Source organism: Leopardus geoffroyi, chromosome D4 (assembly GCF_018350155.1).
Source record: "Leopardus geoffroyi isolate Oge1 chromosome D4, O.geoffroyi_Oge1_pat1.0, whole genome shotgun sequence".
Lineage (NCBI taxonomy): Eukaryota > Metazoa > Chordata > Mammalia > Carnivora > Felidae > Leopardus > Leopardus geoffroyi.
In genome coordinates this window covers 44,279,244-44,294,548 of record NC_059342.1, presented here as the reverse complement: position 1 = coordinate 44,294,548, position 15,305 = coordinate 44,279,244, and the positions used below count along the sequence as shown (strand labels likewise).

At 44.6% G+C, this 15,305-nt stretch overlaps 1 protein-coding gene across 1 annotated transcript in view; it reads right to left on the bottom strand.

Annotated features, from left to right (window-relative positions):
- Positions 1 to 9,855: 9,855 nt before the first annotated feature.
- Positions 9,856 to 15,305, bottom strand: part of ACER2 (alkaline ceramidase 2) — a 37,190-nt gene continuing 31,740 nt past the window's right edge. The window contains exon 6 of the mRNA XM_045467635.1: positions 9,856 to 14,453. Coding sequence (XP_045323591.1) covers positions 14,267 to 14,453 — 187 coding nt within the window. The 3' untranslated portion in view covers positions 9,856 to 14,266. The remainder of the gene's footprint in view (positions 14,454 to 15,305) is intronic.

Sequence of the window (15,305 nt, the reverse complement as noted above, 5' to 3'; positions counted from 1 at the left end):
GTCCCACGCCTCCGAGATCTTTTACTCCGCGGTGTCCTCCTCAATCCTGCAGATTGTGTGGGCGCTGCCCAGGAAGACTTCCTTGTCCCTCCCTGTCCCCTCCCGCCACACCCTGAACTTTTCTTCCTTTATGATCTGATGGACTGAATCCAAAGCTCGACTCACCAATCTCCCAAACACGGCCAGGTCAGCCCTGGGCTTGCCTCTTCACACTGCAGAGATGAAGACACTTGGGTGTGGTGCATGGCTGGCTGGCTGGCTTTCCCCTGCCAGACACCATAAATGTCTGGGACGGAAGGGGTTTTCTGCAAGTAAGCTACAGACAAACTTCCTTTTTTTAAAGATGTATTTTAAGAGAAGAGGGGTAGAGAAAGAATCTCAGGTTGTCAGCGTGGAGCCCCACGCGGGGCTTGATCTCACCAACCACCAGATCTTGACTGAGCCAAAATCAAGAGTTTCACGCTTACCCAACTGAGCCACCCACGCGCTCTGCTGTAAGCAAGTTTGCTGAGACCCATTCTTTCCCACCTCTGTCCACAAGCCTTTCTTCCTAACGCTGCCTCCACTCACTCCCTTTTTCAAGGTATTTTTTTCCACCACTGGTTCTGAGTGGGGCACACGTTCCCCAGCTTAGATGGGGAAACATGAAAGGTCCTACAGGGACCAGGGGAGAGGAAAAAAAGAAGCCCTGGAATCCAGCTGCTCGGAGACCCCAGATTCCGGCGTCTTTGGCTAAGCGTGTGGGGAGGGGATCCCACATTATCGGCAGATGCAGAAAGCAGCTTGTGGGACAGTGCAGTAGGTTGAATAATGTCCCCTCCCCACCCCCACCCCCACCCCCACCCCCACCCCCAAACTTCATGTCCACCCAGTGATCCTGTACGGAAATAGGGATATAATTAGTATGGATGAAGTCTTACTGGATTACAATGGCCCTGAATCCAATGACCGGTGTCTTTAGAAAAGAAGAGATTCAGACAGAGACCCAGGGAAGAAGCCATGTGACAGTGGAGGCAGAGGACAGAGGAATGCATCCACAAGCCAAGGAACGAGCATTGCTGGGAACCACTAGAAGTCGGGAGAGAGCCATAGAACCAATTTTCCCTCAGAGCCTCCAGAAGGAACCAACAGTGCCCATCTCCTCGATTTCAGACTGTGACCTCCTGAACTCCAAGAGATCCCTTCCTACTGTTTTAAGCTATCGAGTTTATGGTAATTTGCTACCGTAGCTACGGGAGACTCCAACCCAATTTGAAAGACGTGAGCAAAATTCAGCCTCCAACTCCATCACCGCAAGATATCTCTGAAATACTAAAAGAAAACCATGAGCTATTTTTCAAGAGCATCGTTTGCATGGAAACGCCTGTCATGGTGGTGAAGGGCAAGGATAACACGCATGAGGTGGAAGATGAGTTTGCTAAGGGGGTGAGAAGGTTAGCTGCAACCATGACCACAGAGAACCACAGAGATTACCATTAAGTCTCCAGAAAAAAATCGAAGTCCTGTCACCTGAAGGCTCACCTTCAAAATCACCATCCAAGAAAAAGAAAGCCCATACTCCTTTTCTGAAAAAGAACCGAGGGGGGCGGGAAGAGAAAGTTGAAGCCTAACTCAAGTCTTTTTATAATTCTTACAATGTGACCTTGCACAAAAATACCACGTTTAAGTTGATAATTAATATGCAGTGGTAGAGACGACGGAGATGTAGCAAACTGGATTTCAAGAACTGGAAAGAGATTTTACTAAACACATATTAGGAAAAAATTTCAAATTCCTGTCTCAATTTATATGTCCAAAAAGGTTTTGAATTTTGAAACATTCGCTAGTTTTCGTTAGCTCTGCCCTCATGAAGTATTACTATAATTCACCACAAACTGATAGCTGACTGAATTACTTCAGGGTTTTCTCCATACTATCTGCTGGAAACAAATTACCAGTGCATAAGTGAGAGAATTTTTATTTCTCAGCACCTGCTTCACTGGGAAATCGGATCACAATTTTTTCCCACGATTTTTGACTGTACCTTTTGGGTCCCATTGTTTCAGTGGGCATTAACAGAATGTTTTAAAAGCTTCTAAGAATCTATAGCATTACTATATACTGGCACATCATTTCTTTAAACAATTTTTTAAGGAAAGATTCATTTGGAACTTTTTTCATAGTATAAAATTTCTTCACCTGAAGTAACTTTCTTTGCCAAGAAAACCTCATTTTGGTAACCCATCATTTTGGAAAACTTCCTTTATTAGTTGAGAAAAGCCCCTTATTTTTCAACAGGAGGGATTTTGTACACATAACATGGGTTATTTGGTTTCCCTCTGGCAAAAAGGATTCTTGCGTGTTGATTATATACCATTCAGTAGAAAAGCGTCACAAGCATGGTAACCAATCATGTAATGGTAGACCATATCTGAGTCTTCTTGGTCCTAAGTATACTTGAAGAATCCAGGGACTTGGTATCGAAAGGATTAGAGCATTTCAAGGTATAACTAGATTCATATTTGAATTATAATGTATTTGTCTCTTAGTATTGCTAATGAATGAAGAAGTTACCATAAGGTAAACAAATGAAAGGGAAGAGCGTGAAAAATGAAGAGAATAAACGCAGTGTCCTGCAAAGAATTCTAGTTTGACAAAGACGCGTAGTCAGGATTTGAAGCAAAAATGATTTGAAATCTGTCCCAAATTTCTAAAATTCTGCTTTTCTGCCAAAATCAGTGTATTGCTTGGTTGATATTTGGTTTTGAAAGGGTCAAATCTTTTGAAGTCCTAGGTCTTCAGAAGGCCACTGTAGCGCAAATCAGTGGGTCTAATTCTCCCAATGAGCAAACCTACCACTTCTTGATTTTTACAATATTTTCTCATCTTGTTTCAGTTAACTCTCTTTGTAACGTAAATACACATTTAAACAGAAACTTGATATCGCTTCCCCCCCTTCACCTAAGTGATGTCACAAATCGATAGAAAATCAATGATCCGAAATGGTCAGTAGGTGAAAATAATCCAAAGTGTTTCTGGAGGGTGAGTTGGCATGTAAAAACTCACATTACACATTACAGTGTGGTCTGGGGCTGGTTCTGTTTGACTGTATGTGTACAATGAGACAAAGTTGAAACAGAGCCTGGGAATTTCATTCTAAATCTCCCTAACTATTGGAATCAGTGTTGTATCTCTTCATGGAAACTTTCAGTTGCTTAATTCTTAATTCTGTACTTGAGGATTTTTTTTTTATGTTCTACGTCATTTATGTTGTATTACAACATATGTAGAAACAGTAACCTGTGACCTATGTTTTTCCATAACTTTTAAAATATAGATATGTATCTTAAATGAATGCAATGTGGGTAAATACTCTTTACACACAACTGTGAACTATTTACACCTTTTGCTAATGCCTCTATTTCCTTTGGCATAAAGAATGAAATAATGATCGGGGCGCCTGGGTGGCTCAGTGGGTTAAGCGTCCAACTTTGGCTCAAGTCATGATCTCATGCTTTGTGAATTCAAGCCCCACACCGGGCTCTATGCTGTCAGCTCAGAGCCTGGAGCCTGCTTCAGATTCTGTGTCTCCCTCTCTCTCCTCCCCAACCCCCTGCTCACGCTCTGTCTCTCAAAAAAAATGAATAAACATTAGAAAAACTTTAAAAAAAAAATGAGCTAATGAACCTCTGTGTCCTATGGAAAATGTATAAATGTTCTCTTAGATGTAATGCTAATTACTGTTAAATCACAAATAGACCATATTTTAAATGGAAAAAAAATGAAAGAGGTGTATACGTACCGCAGGCATGACAGCCGAAGCTGTGATATTAGACATCCTGTCTGTCATTCACCAGCTACGTCCTCAGGCAGGTACCTCTGAGCCTCAGTCTTTCCATGTCAGGATACGTTTCCAGTGTCTCATGATCAGTTACCTAGAATGCAGTAAGAACTCGGCACACATAGAAAGTGCCCAGTATATACTAATCACGCCCCTCACATCCTTCACTCTCCCCATCCAGCCCAGCGGACCCAGCCCCTCCTTGTCTGCTGCCAGAACAAAGACAAGAAAGAGCCCAGGTTTTGGAGTCGAGGGAGAGTTGAGCTGATTTCCAGCTCTGTGGACTTGGGCTCCATATTCGGCTCCCCTGGGCCTCAGGACCTCATCTGGAAAATGAAGATAACAAAAGCCTCTCATGCAGTTTCCTAGGAACTCTGTTGTCCAAAATTTGTACACTGAAGCCCTAACCCCTAATAGGATGGTATTTGGAGTTGGGGCCTTGGGGAGGTGATCAGGTTTAGATAAGGTCACAAGGGTAGGACCCCTTGATAAGAGTAGGGTCCTGGGGCGCCTGGGTGGCTCAGTAGGTTAAGTATCTGACTCTTGATTTTGGCTCTGGTCATGATCTCACAGTTCATGAGTTTGAGTCCTGCATCGGGCCCACTGCTGTCAGTGCAGAACACTGGATCCCGTCTCCCTCTCTCTCTGTCCTTTTCCCGTTCATTCTCTTAAAATAAATAAACTTATAAGGACTCTAATCTTTATTCCTTCTCATTAAAAAAAAAAAAAAACAAAACAAGAACAAAACCAGAGCGTGGTCTCTCCACCCTCCATCATGGGAAGAGTCGACCCTCTGCAAGCAGGCTTCCAGCCGCACCAGGACCCGGATGTGCCGGCACCTTGGTCCTGGACTTCCTAGCCTCCAAAGTTGGAGAAATAAACACCTATTGTTTAAGCCGCCCTCCTATGGTATTTTGTTATGGCAGGCTGAGCTAAGACACAATTTATTGTCCCCCTCATTCAACTGAGCCTCTACAGTGCTTCGGGTACTGTTCTAGTGCTAGGTAGACAACTATGAACAAAACGGACCAGTCCCTGCCCTCCTGGAGCTACCACTGGTGGGGACAGATGACAGAGGTGCACTATCCTGTCCATTACTAGTATATAAGGACGAAGCTGTGGGACTAAACGAACCAGTGTAGGTAAAGTATGGGACACACACAAGCATTCACTAAAAGTGAGCTGTCATCTCATAATCTCCTCCTTCTGACATCTCTGGTTTGACTCCTGGCACCATTATTCTCCTACCACAGGCACTTGACACCTGGGGACAGAGTGAGTATGTTAGGCTACATAGAAAAAGGGAATTAAGGTTGCAGGTGGAATGGCCGTTTCTGAAGACTGACCTTGACATGGAAGACTATCCTGGATTGTCTGGATAGGTCCAGTGTAATCAGAGTCCTTAGAAGGGGAAGAGGAGGACAGAAAAGAACTAGAAAGATGGCGGCATGAGAAGGACTTGGCCCAGCGTTTGCTGGGGGTGCAGATGGAAGAGGGCCATGAACCAGAAACTGCAGGCAGCCTCTTAAAGCTGCAAAAGGAAAGGAAACCAAGGCTCCTCTAGCATCCCCACAGTGCAGCCCTGATGACACCTTGATTTCAACCCAGTGGAACTCCTCTGGGACTTCTGACTTCTGGAACTGCCAGATGATGCGTGTATTGTTCTGAGGCACTAAGCTGTTGCAGGAATAGGAAATGGACACTGGGGTCATTTTGGTCTCCTTCTCCTGTGCCCTCCGCTTCTACTCAACAGAAAAGTGGCTGGTCCTGCCTTTGTCAGTTCTGCCGTAATCCTTCCTCACCGCAAAACCGTCACCCCGCTTTTGTCCCTGATTCCTGGAATCAAATTCCACGAGTTTTTACTTTGTGCCAGATTTTGAAAGAAATGGATATTTTTAAAGGCCTAATCCTTGCCCTATTACAATACAGGGTGAAAAGCACTGCACTAAAAGGGGAAAAGAGCTGAAGGAGGGGAGCAATAGGAAAAGCTTTCTGGAAAGAAGTCAAGTCTCAGGAGGTGGGAAGGTTGTGATGTGGCGCATCCTTGCAGAGAGAACCATTTCTGCAAAGGTTGTGCATTTACCAGCCTCCAAGATGGCCCTCAATGATCCCCAACTCATGTGACCCGTGTTGTCCTTCCCCACGCTGAATAGAGCTGACGTACATAACAAACACGATATTACAGAAATGACCAAATGTGGTTTCGGAGGCAAGGTCATAAAAGATGTTGTAGCTTCCCATCTGCTGGTGGATCACTGAGTCTAAAAGTCAGCCATCCTGTTATGGAGGAGCCATGTGGAGCCATCAACCCAGCAAAACGCTGAGGCCTTCAGCCGACAGCCCTCTGAGTGAGCTACCTGGGAGGTGAACCCTACGCTCCAGTCAAGCTTTCAGATGACTGCAGCCCCAGCTGAAAGCTTGACTACAAACTCATGCAGGACCTGAGCGACAGCCACCTAGCTAATCTGTTGCCCAACTTATGACCTAACAGAGTACATCTTTGTTTTAAGTCACTGAGTTTTGGGGTGACTTGTTACACGGCAACGGGTGGCTAATACAGGTTCTAACGCCATGTGAAATACCATGTAGAATCATACAAGGCTCTTCAACCCTCGAGTGAGTGAAGCATACAAGAGGAGAGAAGCTCACAAGCCTGGAAAAGAGGGCAAGGACCGGGGATTCTAAATCATGTTAAGGCCCCTCAGATCATGTTTGCTTTGCTCTACAAGTGATGGAGAAGAATTGGTGGGCTCTGAGCCATGAATTGACCTGGCCTGATTTTGCTTTAGAAAGATGGCTGTGACTCCAGCATGGAGGGATGGATCGGCAAGAAATAGTGCCTTCACTAGGATGGAGAGAAATGGATGGATTTTAAGACATTGGGGAAGTGGAATCAGGAAGATTCGCTATTAGGTTGGATGGGGACAACATTGGGAGGTGGGCAAGGGGGGGGGCGGGGCACGGTGGGGCAGGCTTCCCGGGCAAATGAACGGAAAGTGGCCTGGTGTTCTGAGCAGGTGTGCAGGTGCTGGTTTGAGAGCGAAAGCGAAGGCAAATGTGAAGTGCCTGTAGGACAGCCAGGGATGGCCAGGAAAGAACTGGGTTTGCAGATCTGTCCCTGTGGGAAGAGACAGCTTGGACCGTGGAGCCAGAAGTAGAAGGATTCCCATGTGTACATACATGGTCACCCCTGGGAAGTGTGGCCACAAGATAGCACTGTCCTCTGCAACTGTTTGGTGGTAGATTCTTACTAGCTGCCTTTTGCTAAGCGCCTACTATATGTCGACTGCTACTCTGTTTTATCTAACCATTTGTATTAATGGGATAGTACTGAATCTGCTAACCCCAACTCGGCCCCCACCTATATGAAAACCTTTACCTCTTTTGCCATTTTGAAAGTTAAGATTGAATCCGTTGTTAGGGAACTAAACGGAAGAGTTGAAAATCTTGGGTTCAAGTCTTGACTCTGCCACTTAATGCCTGTGATCAAAATACCTTTCTGAGCCTCAGTTTTATCCCACCCAAAACAGGAATCCTATTCCTTTTGTGAGTATTCCTTTTGTGAGTTGGCCTCACAAAATAGGAGTAAGTAAGACAATCTTGTGTGAAAGATAACTTCTGGGCTGGGCTTTCAAATAAGGCATGCTTTAAGAAAACAATATTCCTAGGGCAATACACCCATTCTTTCACTGCACGGACGTTACATTTTATTAAACACGGCTCATGGTCCATTAGTTAAAGATTAGAAGTCTTGAACTCCAACTCCAACTCCTCACTGGTCAAATTGTATGCAGGGTTTCAGCAGTTAGTGGTTTCTCTTCTCCTCTGCACAGCACGCTGCCTTACTCGTCATCTAGCCCTCTGCAGATAGCATGACACGTAATACAAAGCAGGCATTTGCAAAGCGTTGGTTCAAACTGGATTCTGTGTTCAAGATTTTGGGGATTGTACTGGCATTTAGCTTGTGTAAACGGAACTATCAATCCCAAAACTTATACTTCAGTGGATTAAAAACCTTCCTCTAGATCACAACTACGTTAACTCAGTTTTACATGCAGGAAAATATTTGCTTTATGGTATTTGGCAGATTTTTTAAGTTCAAACACTGAGAAGGTGAAGAATGAGTTGCTGGGGGAAGCAAGGAGGAGGAAAGGCAGAGAGATGCTTGGGGTTTTAAAAAAACAAACAAAAAACAAAAACAGGAAAGCATATGTGGACACAAAGAAGCCGTGTAATTTGGCATTTTTTAAATAATTACACTGAGCTCTGGGTGATTGGCAATTGGGAAGAGCTTTGAGTGCCACTGAAAGGAATACCTGAAAAGGCCACAAGATGGCGATATTACTCCAGGAGTCTCTCCTGGTCCTTCCCACTCTGGCTATGGCTTTCTTTGTTCACAGACTTCTTCCCTAGCAAATGTCACCAGTGCCACCATCCATTTTGTGTCTCGTCACGCTCCTGGCCTTACCTTAAGCCACTTTCTTGTGACTAGCCTTACTACAAAAGCTACTGATTTTACTGCTACTTGTGGAATTTTTAAGATCGTGTTGTGGTCTCTCTTCTCAGTGGTAAAAGCAGCTGAAGCAAATGTTTTGTCTTAATGCTATAAAATCAACCAACCAAAAATCATGTGAGGTTGATCTTTCCCTTTGTGTGCATTACCACCCAGAGAGACTTCCCAGGTTTAGTGGGGTGTCCCCAGGCCTGCAGATGGTCAGAAACAGAAGTGCCCACTGAAGACAAACGCTTAAGCTGGAAAGACAGGCGGCCAGGGTCCCCCCAAGATGGGCAGGAAGGTGGCTGAGCCCCACCCCAGAGAGAATGAAGGACATAACCCCCAAATACTCTACCTCTTAATTTTTTTATTATGGAAAAATCCAACAATACAGAAGGCAGAATATGACAGACCCAGATAAAATCTTACGGAGTGTCCGAAACTATAAGCCAGGAAAGAGGCTGGAGGAAAGAGTAAGCTCCTCTTTTGTTGAGGACACTTCAGTTGTACATTCCCAGCACCCCGGGGCTGCCCCCTCCAGCCCCTCAGAGGGTAAAGTCCTGACGGAGGAGAGGAGGGGCGGAACACTGGTCTTAGAGGGCAGTGGCGTAGCAAGGCAGTGGAGATCCCAATTTCCGCACCAGAAATGGGATTTGGATCCTGGCCTGGTGCCCTGTTCCTGCAGGAGTTGGGTGGCTTCCAGGGAACCTGAGTTCCCAGAGAACTCTACCTATAGGCATTTTCCTGGGGAGAAGACCCTACTCCCATCAGATTGTCAAAAGGCTCTGTGGCCACTCCTGATCTCTTCCAGGCCAGAAAAAAAGTCTGAAAAAAGCCACTGTAACGATCCTGTCTTTGTTTTGATGGTCACGTTATTCTTTCCAGTATCATGGCCTATGAAGTCTTTAATAACAATTTTTTTTTTAATCATAGAAAATTAAGCAAAATAGGTACACCTAGAACTTTCCGGGGGCACTTGGGTGGCCCAGTCGGTTGAGCGTCGGACTCGGGCTCAAGCCTTGATTTCACAGTTCCATGGGTTCGAGCTCCGTGTCAGGCTCCATGCTGACAGCTCACAGCCTGGAGCCTCCTTCGAATTCTGTGCCTCCCTCGCTCTCTGCCCCTCCCCCCACTCGTGCTCGCTCTGTCTCTCTCAAAAATAAACATCAAAATACATAGGAACTTTCCTGCTAAATAAAGTCATTTACTATTTTGAAATGTTGTATGATCCTCCTTCCAATGACTAGGGAAAATCCAGCATAGAGTAGTTTTCTATATTTGAGCTTTTACATCCATGACTTAATTCTAATAAAAATAATCTGTTTTTAGGCACTTTGTACTGGAAATACTTTGGTGTGTTAATTTCACAGCTCTGAGAAGAAACAGCTACGCTAATCCTAAGTATGTTGAATAGCAAGGCTACCCAAATTCACTCAAACTAATTCAGGAAAATGTGCTTTGCTCTCCAATCCATTAGATGCATTTTTCCCTTTCAGATATCTCAGAAATCATTTTGGAAACAAACACAAACATAAACATATTTTCATTCACAGAAAATGCCACTTATGGCTTTAATATTGAAATATAACTCATAGTTCCCAAAAATAGTATAAAGTGCAAAAGCTCCATTTCAAAAGGCCTTAAAACGCTCCCAAACAATGGACATTAACTGCTCCCACAGCCACTGGGCACACCACCCTAAGACGGCACAACCTATCTAAAGTATAAAACAAGGAATAGGTCTAAAAATACTATATATGCTCTGATTACATACTATGATTATAAAATAGTCTTAAACCTGGTTTAACATACACAGAAAGAAACAATTTAAACAATCAGTCCTTTAGAGGCTTTTTTTTTTTTTTTTTTTTTTTTTGCCTGTAGGAGTATGTAAAATCCATTAAGCATCCCAACCTGGCCTGAGCATTCTCTTTGGCCAGCTGGAATGGGAGCACCCCGGCCAAGAGCTGGCAATGAAAGGCTCCAAGCTCATCTGGGGGAAAGGAGCTATGAGAGGGGCTCCGGTTGGGCAAGCTTCAGCCCTCACCTGTCCCTCAGAGATGGTCTCATGCCAGCCCCATGGGGTAAAGAGCCAAGGAAGACTCTACCCCACTCTCAGAGCCCCCAACATGGCCCTGGCTCATGTAAGCATGAGGAACTGGTGAGTAGCTTTTACACACCTGAAAAAGCCAATAAACAGAACAAGTTACGGTATTTTTAGAAAGTCTGTGCTTGATGACCATTGAGCTTAGGTCCCCCAACAGAACATCTCTGATCCATAATGAACGTAGTAGGCACTAATCAGAGGGACAGGCGGATTTCCCCCAAAAGTAGCCTGTTAGCGAACAGATTCAGGTATCTCTTCTCCCACACACCTTAAATATATTCACTGACATGCTAATAGTATAATCCTAATCATCATCAAAAGGAGAAAAACTTTGTTAAAAGTCTGCATTCAACCAAACACTAATAAAATAAGAATCGCTGACTTAAGTGATTCCTTGATAACTAGGATACTAATGTTTAATATCCTAGATCCAGTTCCATCAGGCAAATTCTATGTAAGCAGAACAAGTATCTGACTGCCACGGTGAGTAACAGCCATGACCTAATTCCCGAATGTCAACTTTCCACTTCCCTGCGTTATCAGGGGGAAAAAAACAAAGATTCTTGATTGCACATCAATAAGCTATTCACTTTTTTAAAATCTGAAAACCTCACAACCTGCAGAGCCATCTATCAAATAGCTATTTTCTGTAGTTTGTCAACCCAAGTGCAGAGGCCTAACAAAAAGTAGACTTCGGTTCATTATTTCTCAGGACCTATTCATGTCCGGCTCAATGTAAAAAGACTCAGCAGTAAGTCAGAATCCAGTGATGAGCTCTCAAGTGCAGAGCTAACTCAAGTGTATTCCAAAAGCTGCTCTTCGTGGAAAATACACAACTGACATTTATATTCCATTCGAGCTACCAGATGAACTGTGCATGCTAAAATACCTCTATTTACAACTCTATTGGGAGAAGAAAAAAAGATGAGGAAATACACCAAAATGCCAAAATATTAACAATGATTGTCCTTGGACAACAGAAATGCAGACTACTTTTTTCTCTTCAACTTTCCTGCAGCTTTCTAATTCTCTTCAAGAGCCTGGACTGCTATAAAAGCATCGTAAATATAAACATGAATGATGCCATAAACCTAACTTCAAATAAAATCTTTAAACTCCTACTTTCTTGATTTACCATCTTCACACTAACAAGCCATAGCGATTTTTGTTCAAGAGTAGAAGTTATGTTTTTGTCCTCCTAAAATATACCCCATTCCATACCTGTTATCAGTCCTTAGCTCATCAAAACCTATCTCTAGAAGGGCCTTCTGGTTTGTTTTTTGGTTTTTGTTTTGTTTTGTTTTTTTGTTTTTGTTTTTGTTTTTACAACAAAAGCATTCCTTCTGACATCTTAACTAAGCCATTTTTCTTGTAGAAGGTAGATGGAAACAGCCCTGTCAGGGCACTTATTTCCTCATTTCCAGCAGTCCCAGCTTATCTCTATTTCCAAAGGGCACTAAGAAATTTCCAGAAGAGTAAGGTCATAGTTGGGAGTTAGAAGGTGGTGTTCCCCATGGACCTACCCCTTTACCTGATCGAGAGACCCACACCCTCCTTAACTGCTGGAACAATGCTCTCATCACTGAGGAGCCCTTGAGATGGAAATTAAACCTCCCATAGAGCACAAACACTTCCCACGGCCCCTTCTCCTCACGTATGCTTCCACACTAAGACAGCTGGACTTAAAGTAAATCAAAGCTTCCCCCTACTTTGGAGCATTTTTATACTCCAGAATGAATGACACCAGAATCCAAACCTGGGAAGTCCATCTGAAGTGAGGACAGTCTAATTCCCTTTGAAAAAATTCTAGACTTTAAACCCAAAAGACTGAACAGTTTTAAAACTCTAGGTGGTTCCAGGGCACCTGGGTGGCTCAGTTGGTTAAGCATCTGACTCCAGTTCAGGTCATGATCTCACAGTTTGTGGGTTCAAGCCCCACGTTGGGCTCTGTGCTGACAGCTCACATTTTCCTTCGGATTCTGTGTCTCCCTCTCTCTCTGCCCCTCCCCCATTTGTGCTCTGTCTCTTTCTCTCAAAAATAAACATTAAAAATTTAAAAAACAAAACAAAACTCTAGGTAGTTCGTGAACCACCTAGGTCTCAGAAGTGCACTAGAAGCCCCACAAATACTTAAATACCATTTTTAAAGTATATTTTTAAGCTATCATAAACAGGGTACACTCATTCAATCCCAAATTTTTTACCATGGAAACCACCAACTTGCATTTTTCACTGCATGATATTAAGGGAAATGTAGAAGTTTAACCTTAAATTTAAACTACTAGAATGCACCATCTATCACACATTTGGGTTCCTTGATGATTTCTTATCGCAGATAGGATTCTGCTAAAAATAACTTGAAAACCACAGAAGCAGAATAAAGTCCTTCATTTTTAAAGTCTCAATTCAGTTCCTTATTGGACTTTTCACCTTCGATCCTGTGCAAATTCTAACTGGAGTCAAAGTTCCTAGACCTGCCACACGCTGGTCCTGCCCAATTCTTATTAAATCCTTAGCGACAGGACTCCCATCCACACAAGGACATGTCTGTCCTGCCCTCTTTCATGATGGAATGTTGCAAAGTGGGAGATGTCAGTTAAAGTGAGTATCCCTGAGGTCATGCATTCCCCCTCACACCTTGATGACCGTTTTAGAGTCTTCATTCGGCCCAATGAAGAGATTAGTTTTGGCTAGTGTCCCTTCAGGTGAGGAAAAACTGAGAAGGCCAACAGCATTGCCTGCTGCACCCATGACCCAAAGAGCCACAGTTCTAGAGAAGAGCAGCTATCAAATCCTTGGAGAAACCACAGGAAGCACCTTGTACTGGGAGAATATGGAGTATGATTCCCGCAGGAAATCTTGCAGAAAGAAGAGGTGACATTTTGGGGGATAACTTCCAAATGGAAGAGCATCCAGAAGGCTTCCAATCAGCACAAGTTTCTAGAACTTCATGTCTGCTCCAGACGTTGAACCAGGCAGGACTCCCACCGTGACTGTCATGAGGCCTGACCTTACGGAGCTCGGCACTAAGGAGCCGGGGTCTGTGTGCAGACCTGCTCACACCACAACTATCCTGTGTGTGTGTGTGTGTGTGTGTGTGTGTGTGTGTGTGTGACCGTTGGTTTGGGGAGGGGGCCAACAATGTCCACATCTAAAAATTGTGCTCATCTTCAAGAATGGCTTAAAGCAGAGTGTAGCTTTTGGCACAGAGGGTTTTTCTCGTCTGCTTCATCCTCCTCTGAAGTCAAATCCCCATCTCTCAGCAGAGGTAGTAGAGAAAAGATTCACAAGTGCATGTAAAACCTGGTTACGGAGAGCTCTACATGGATGCCTCCTTAGCCATTAGCCCTGTGTGGATTTCATTGGCTTGGTCTTGTTTTAGGACAGTTTCCTCAAATGAAAATCCCTGGGATCTTCCATCAGACAGAGGTCTGAGTTTGTCGCAGGGCCTGTCGGTCAGCAGGAGAGTTGACACGGAGAGCACATGGGAATGGTCGAGTCTGGACCCATCTCCTACTGGGAAATGGGCTCCCCGAGGGACTGCTCTGCCATTGCCAGAAAGGATACAGCCCAACAAACTACTGCATCTGGAAGAGGCTGAGAAGTTCCACCTGGTGCCCCTCAGCCCTCCACTTTCCATCTTTGGGAAAGGGGAAGACCTTCCTCCCCCTGCACGGTAGAGTCCTGGTGGGCCACAGACACGTTAGTTGAGCCCAAGGGAACAGAACTTTTAAAAGACAGGCCCTACCCCGGACTCTGCAAGCCCCTGGCTGTCTTTGCTGGCAAAGGGAGCCCGTGCATCAGGGAAAATAAGCAGAGAAGCCAAGCCACCACGGCCATGCCATCACGTGATCTTGACTGGTGATTTCTTGCTGGCACACAGGAGGGACACGTAAGGCACGCCGATGAAGGCCCACTTCTCGCTGGGCCAGAACTTGATGACGGGGCCCTGCTCAGGGATCTCAGAGGCTGCATCAAAGTAGGCAAAGCATACACAGCCCAGGTAGGCAGCGAGGCAGATGAGGATGTGCCTGCGAGAAGGACACAGGGAGTGAGCACCTGACACAGGCAAAGATGGCCACCTTCATGCTAGCCTGCCCCTCCCGCTGGGCCAGCCCACCACTCCTGGCTGTAATGACAGCCCAGTGCCTTTTTCAATTAGGAAGGGGTGAAGGTGACCAATAATCTCCAGAACAGCAGGAGAGTGATAAATCTGGAGCAAGCAGGGCCTGTTTCAGAAAGTTCTAATAAGGGCAAACATGCAAATGCCTTTGACACTCAACTGACACCCAAAGATTTAAAACCAGTGCTAGGAAGATGGAGGGAACTGAGCACGTCTGATTGGATCCCACCTTCTTACTCCAAGGTCGCTTACACATAGTTAATGCTCTTTATTAGGAATCATTTTATACTGATTAAACTGCTTGTGTACAGTTTAGCAGGGAAACTTTTTTACTGTGTCTGTAAAAAGTTTTAACATGAATCTTTATCAAGCAAGGGACCATTTAAAAGCATGTGATCCTGGGGCGCCTGGGTAGCTCAGTCAGTTGAGCGTCTGACTTCGGCTCGGGTCGTGATCTCACGGTTTGTGAGTTCGACCCCTGTGTCAGACTCAGTGCTGACAGCTCAGAGCCTGGAGTCTGCATCGGGTTCTGGGTCTCCTCTCTCTGTCCCTCCCCTGCTTGTGCTCTGTCTCTGTCTCTCAAAAATAAAAATGTAAAAAAAAAAAAAAAAACCTAAAAGCATGTAATCCTTCCTTCTCTTAGACTGAAATCTAATTCTGGATGAATGAAAGCTTTTAAATCTATTTCTTGGGGCGCCTGGGTGGCGCAGTCGGTTAAGCGTCCGACTTCAGCCAGGTCACGATCTCGCGGTCCGTGAGT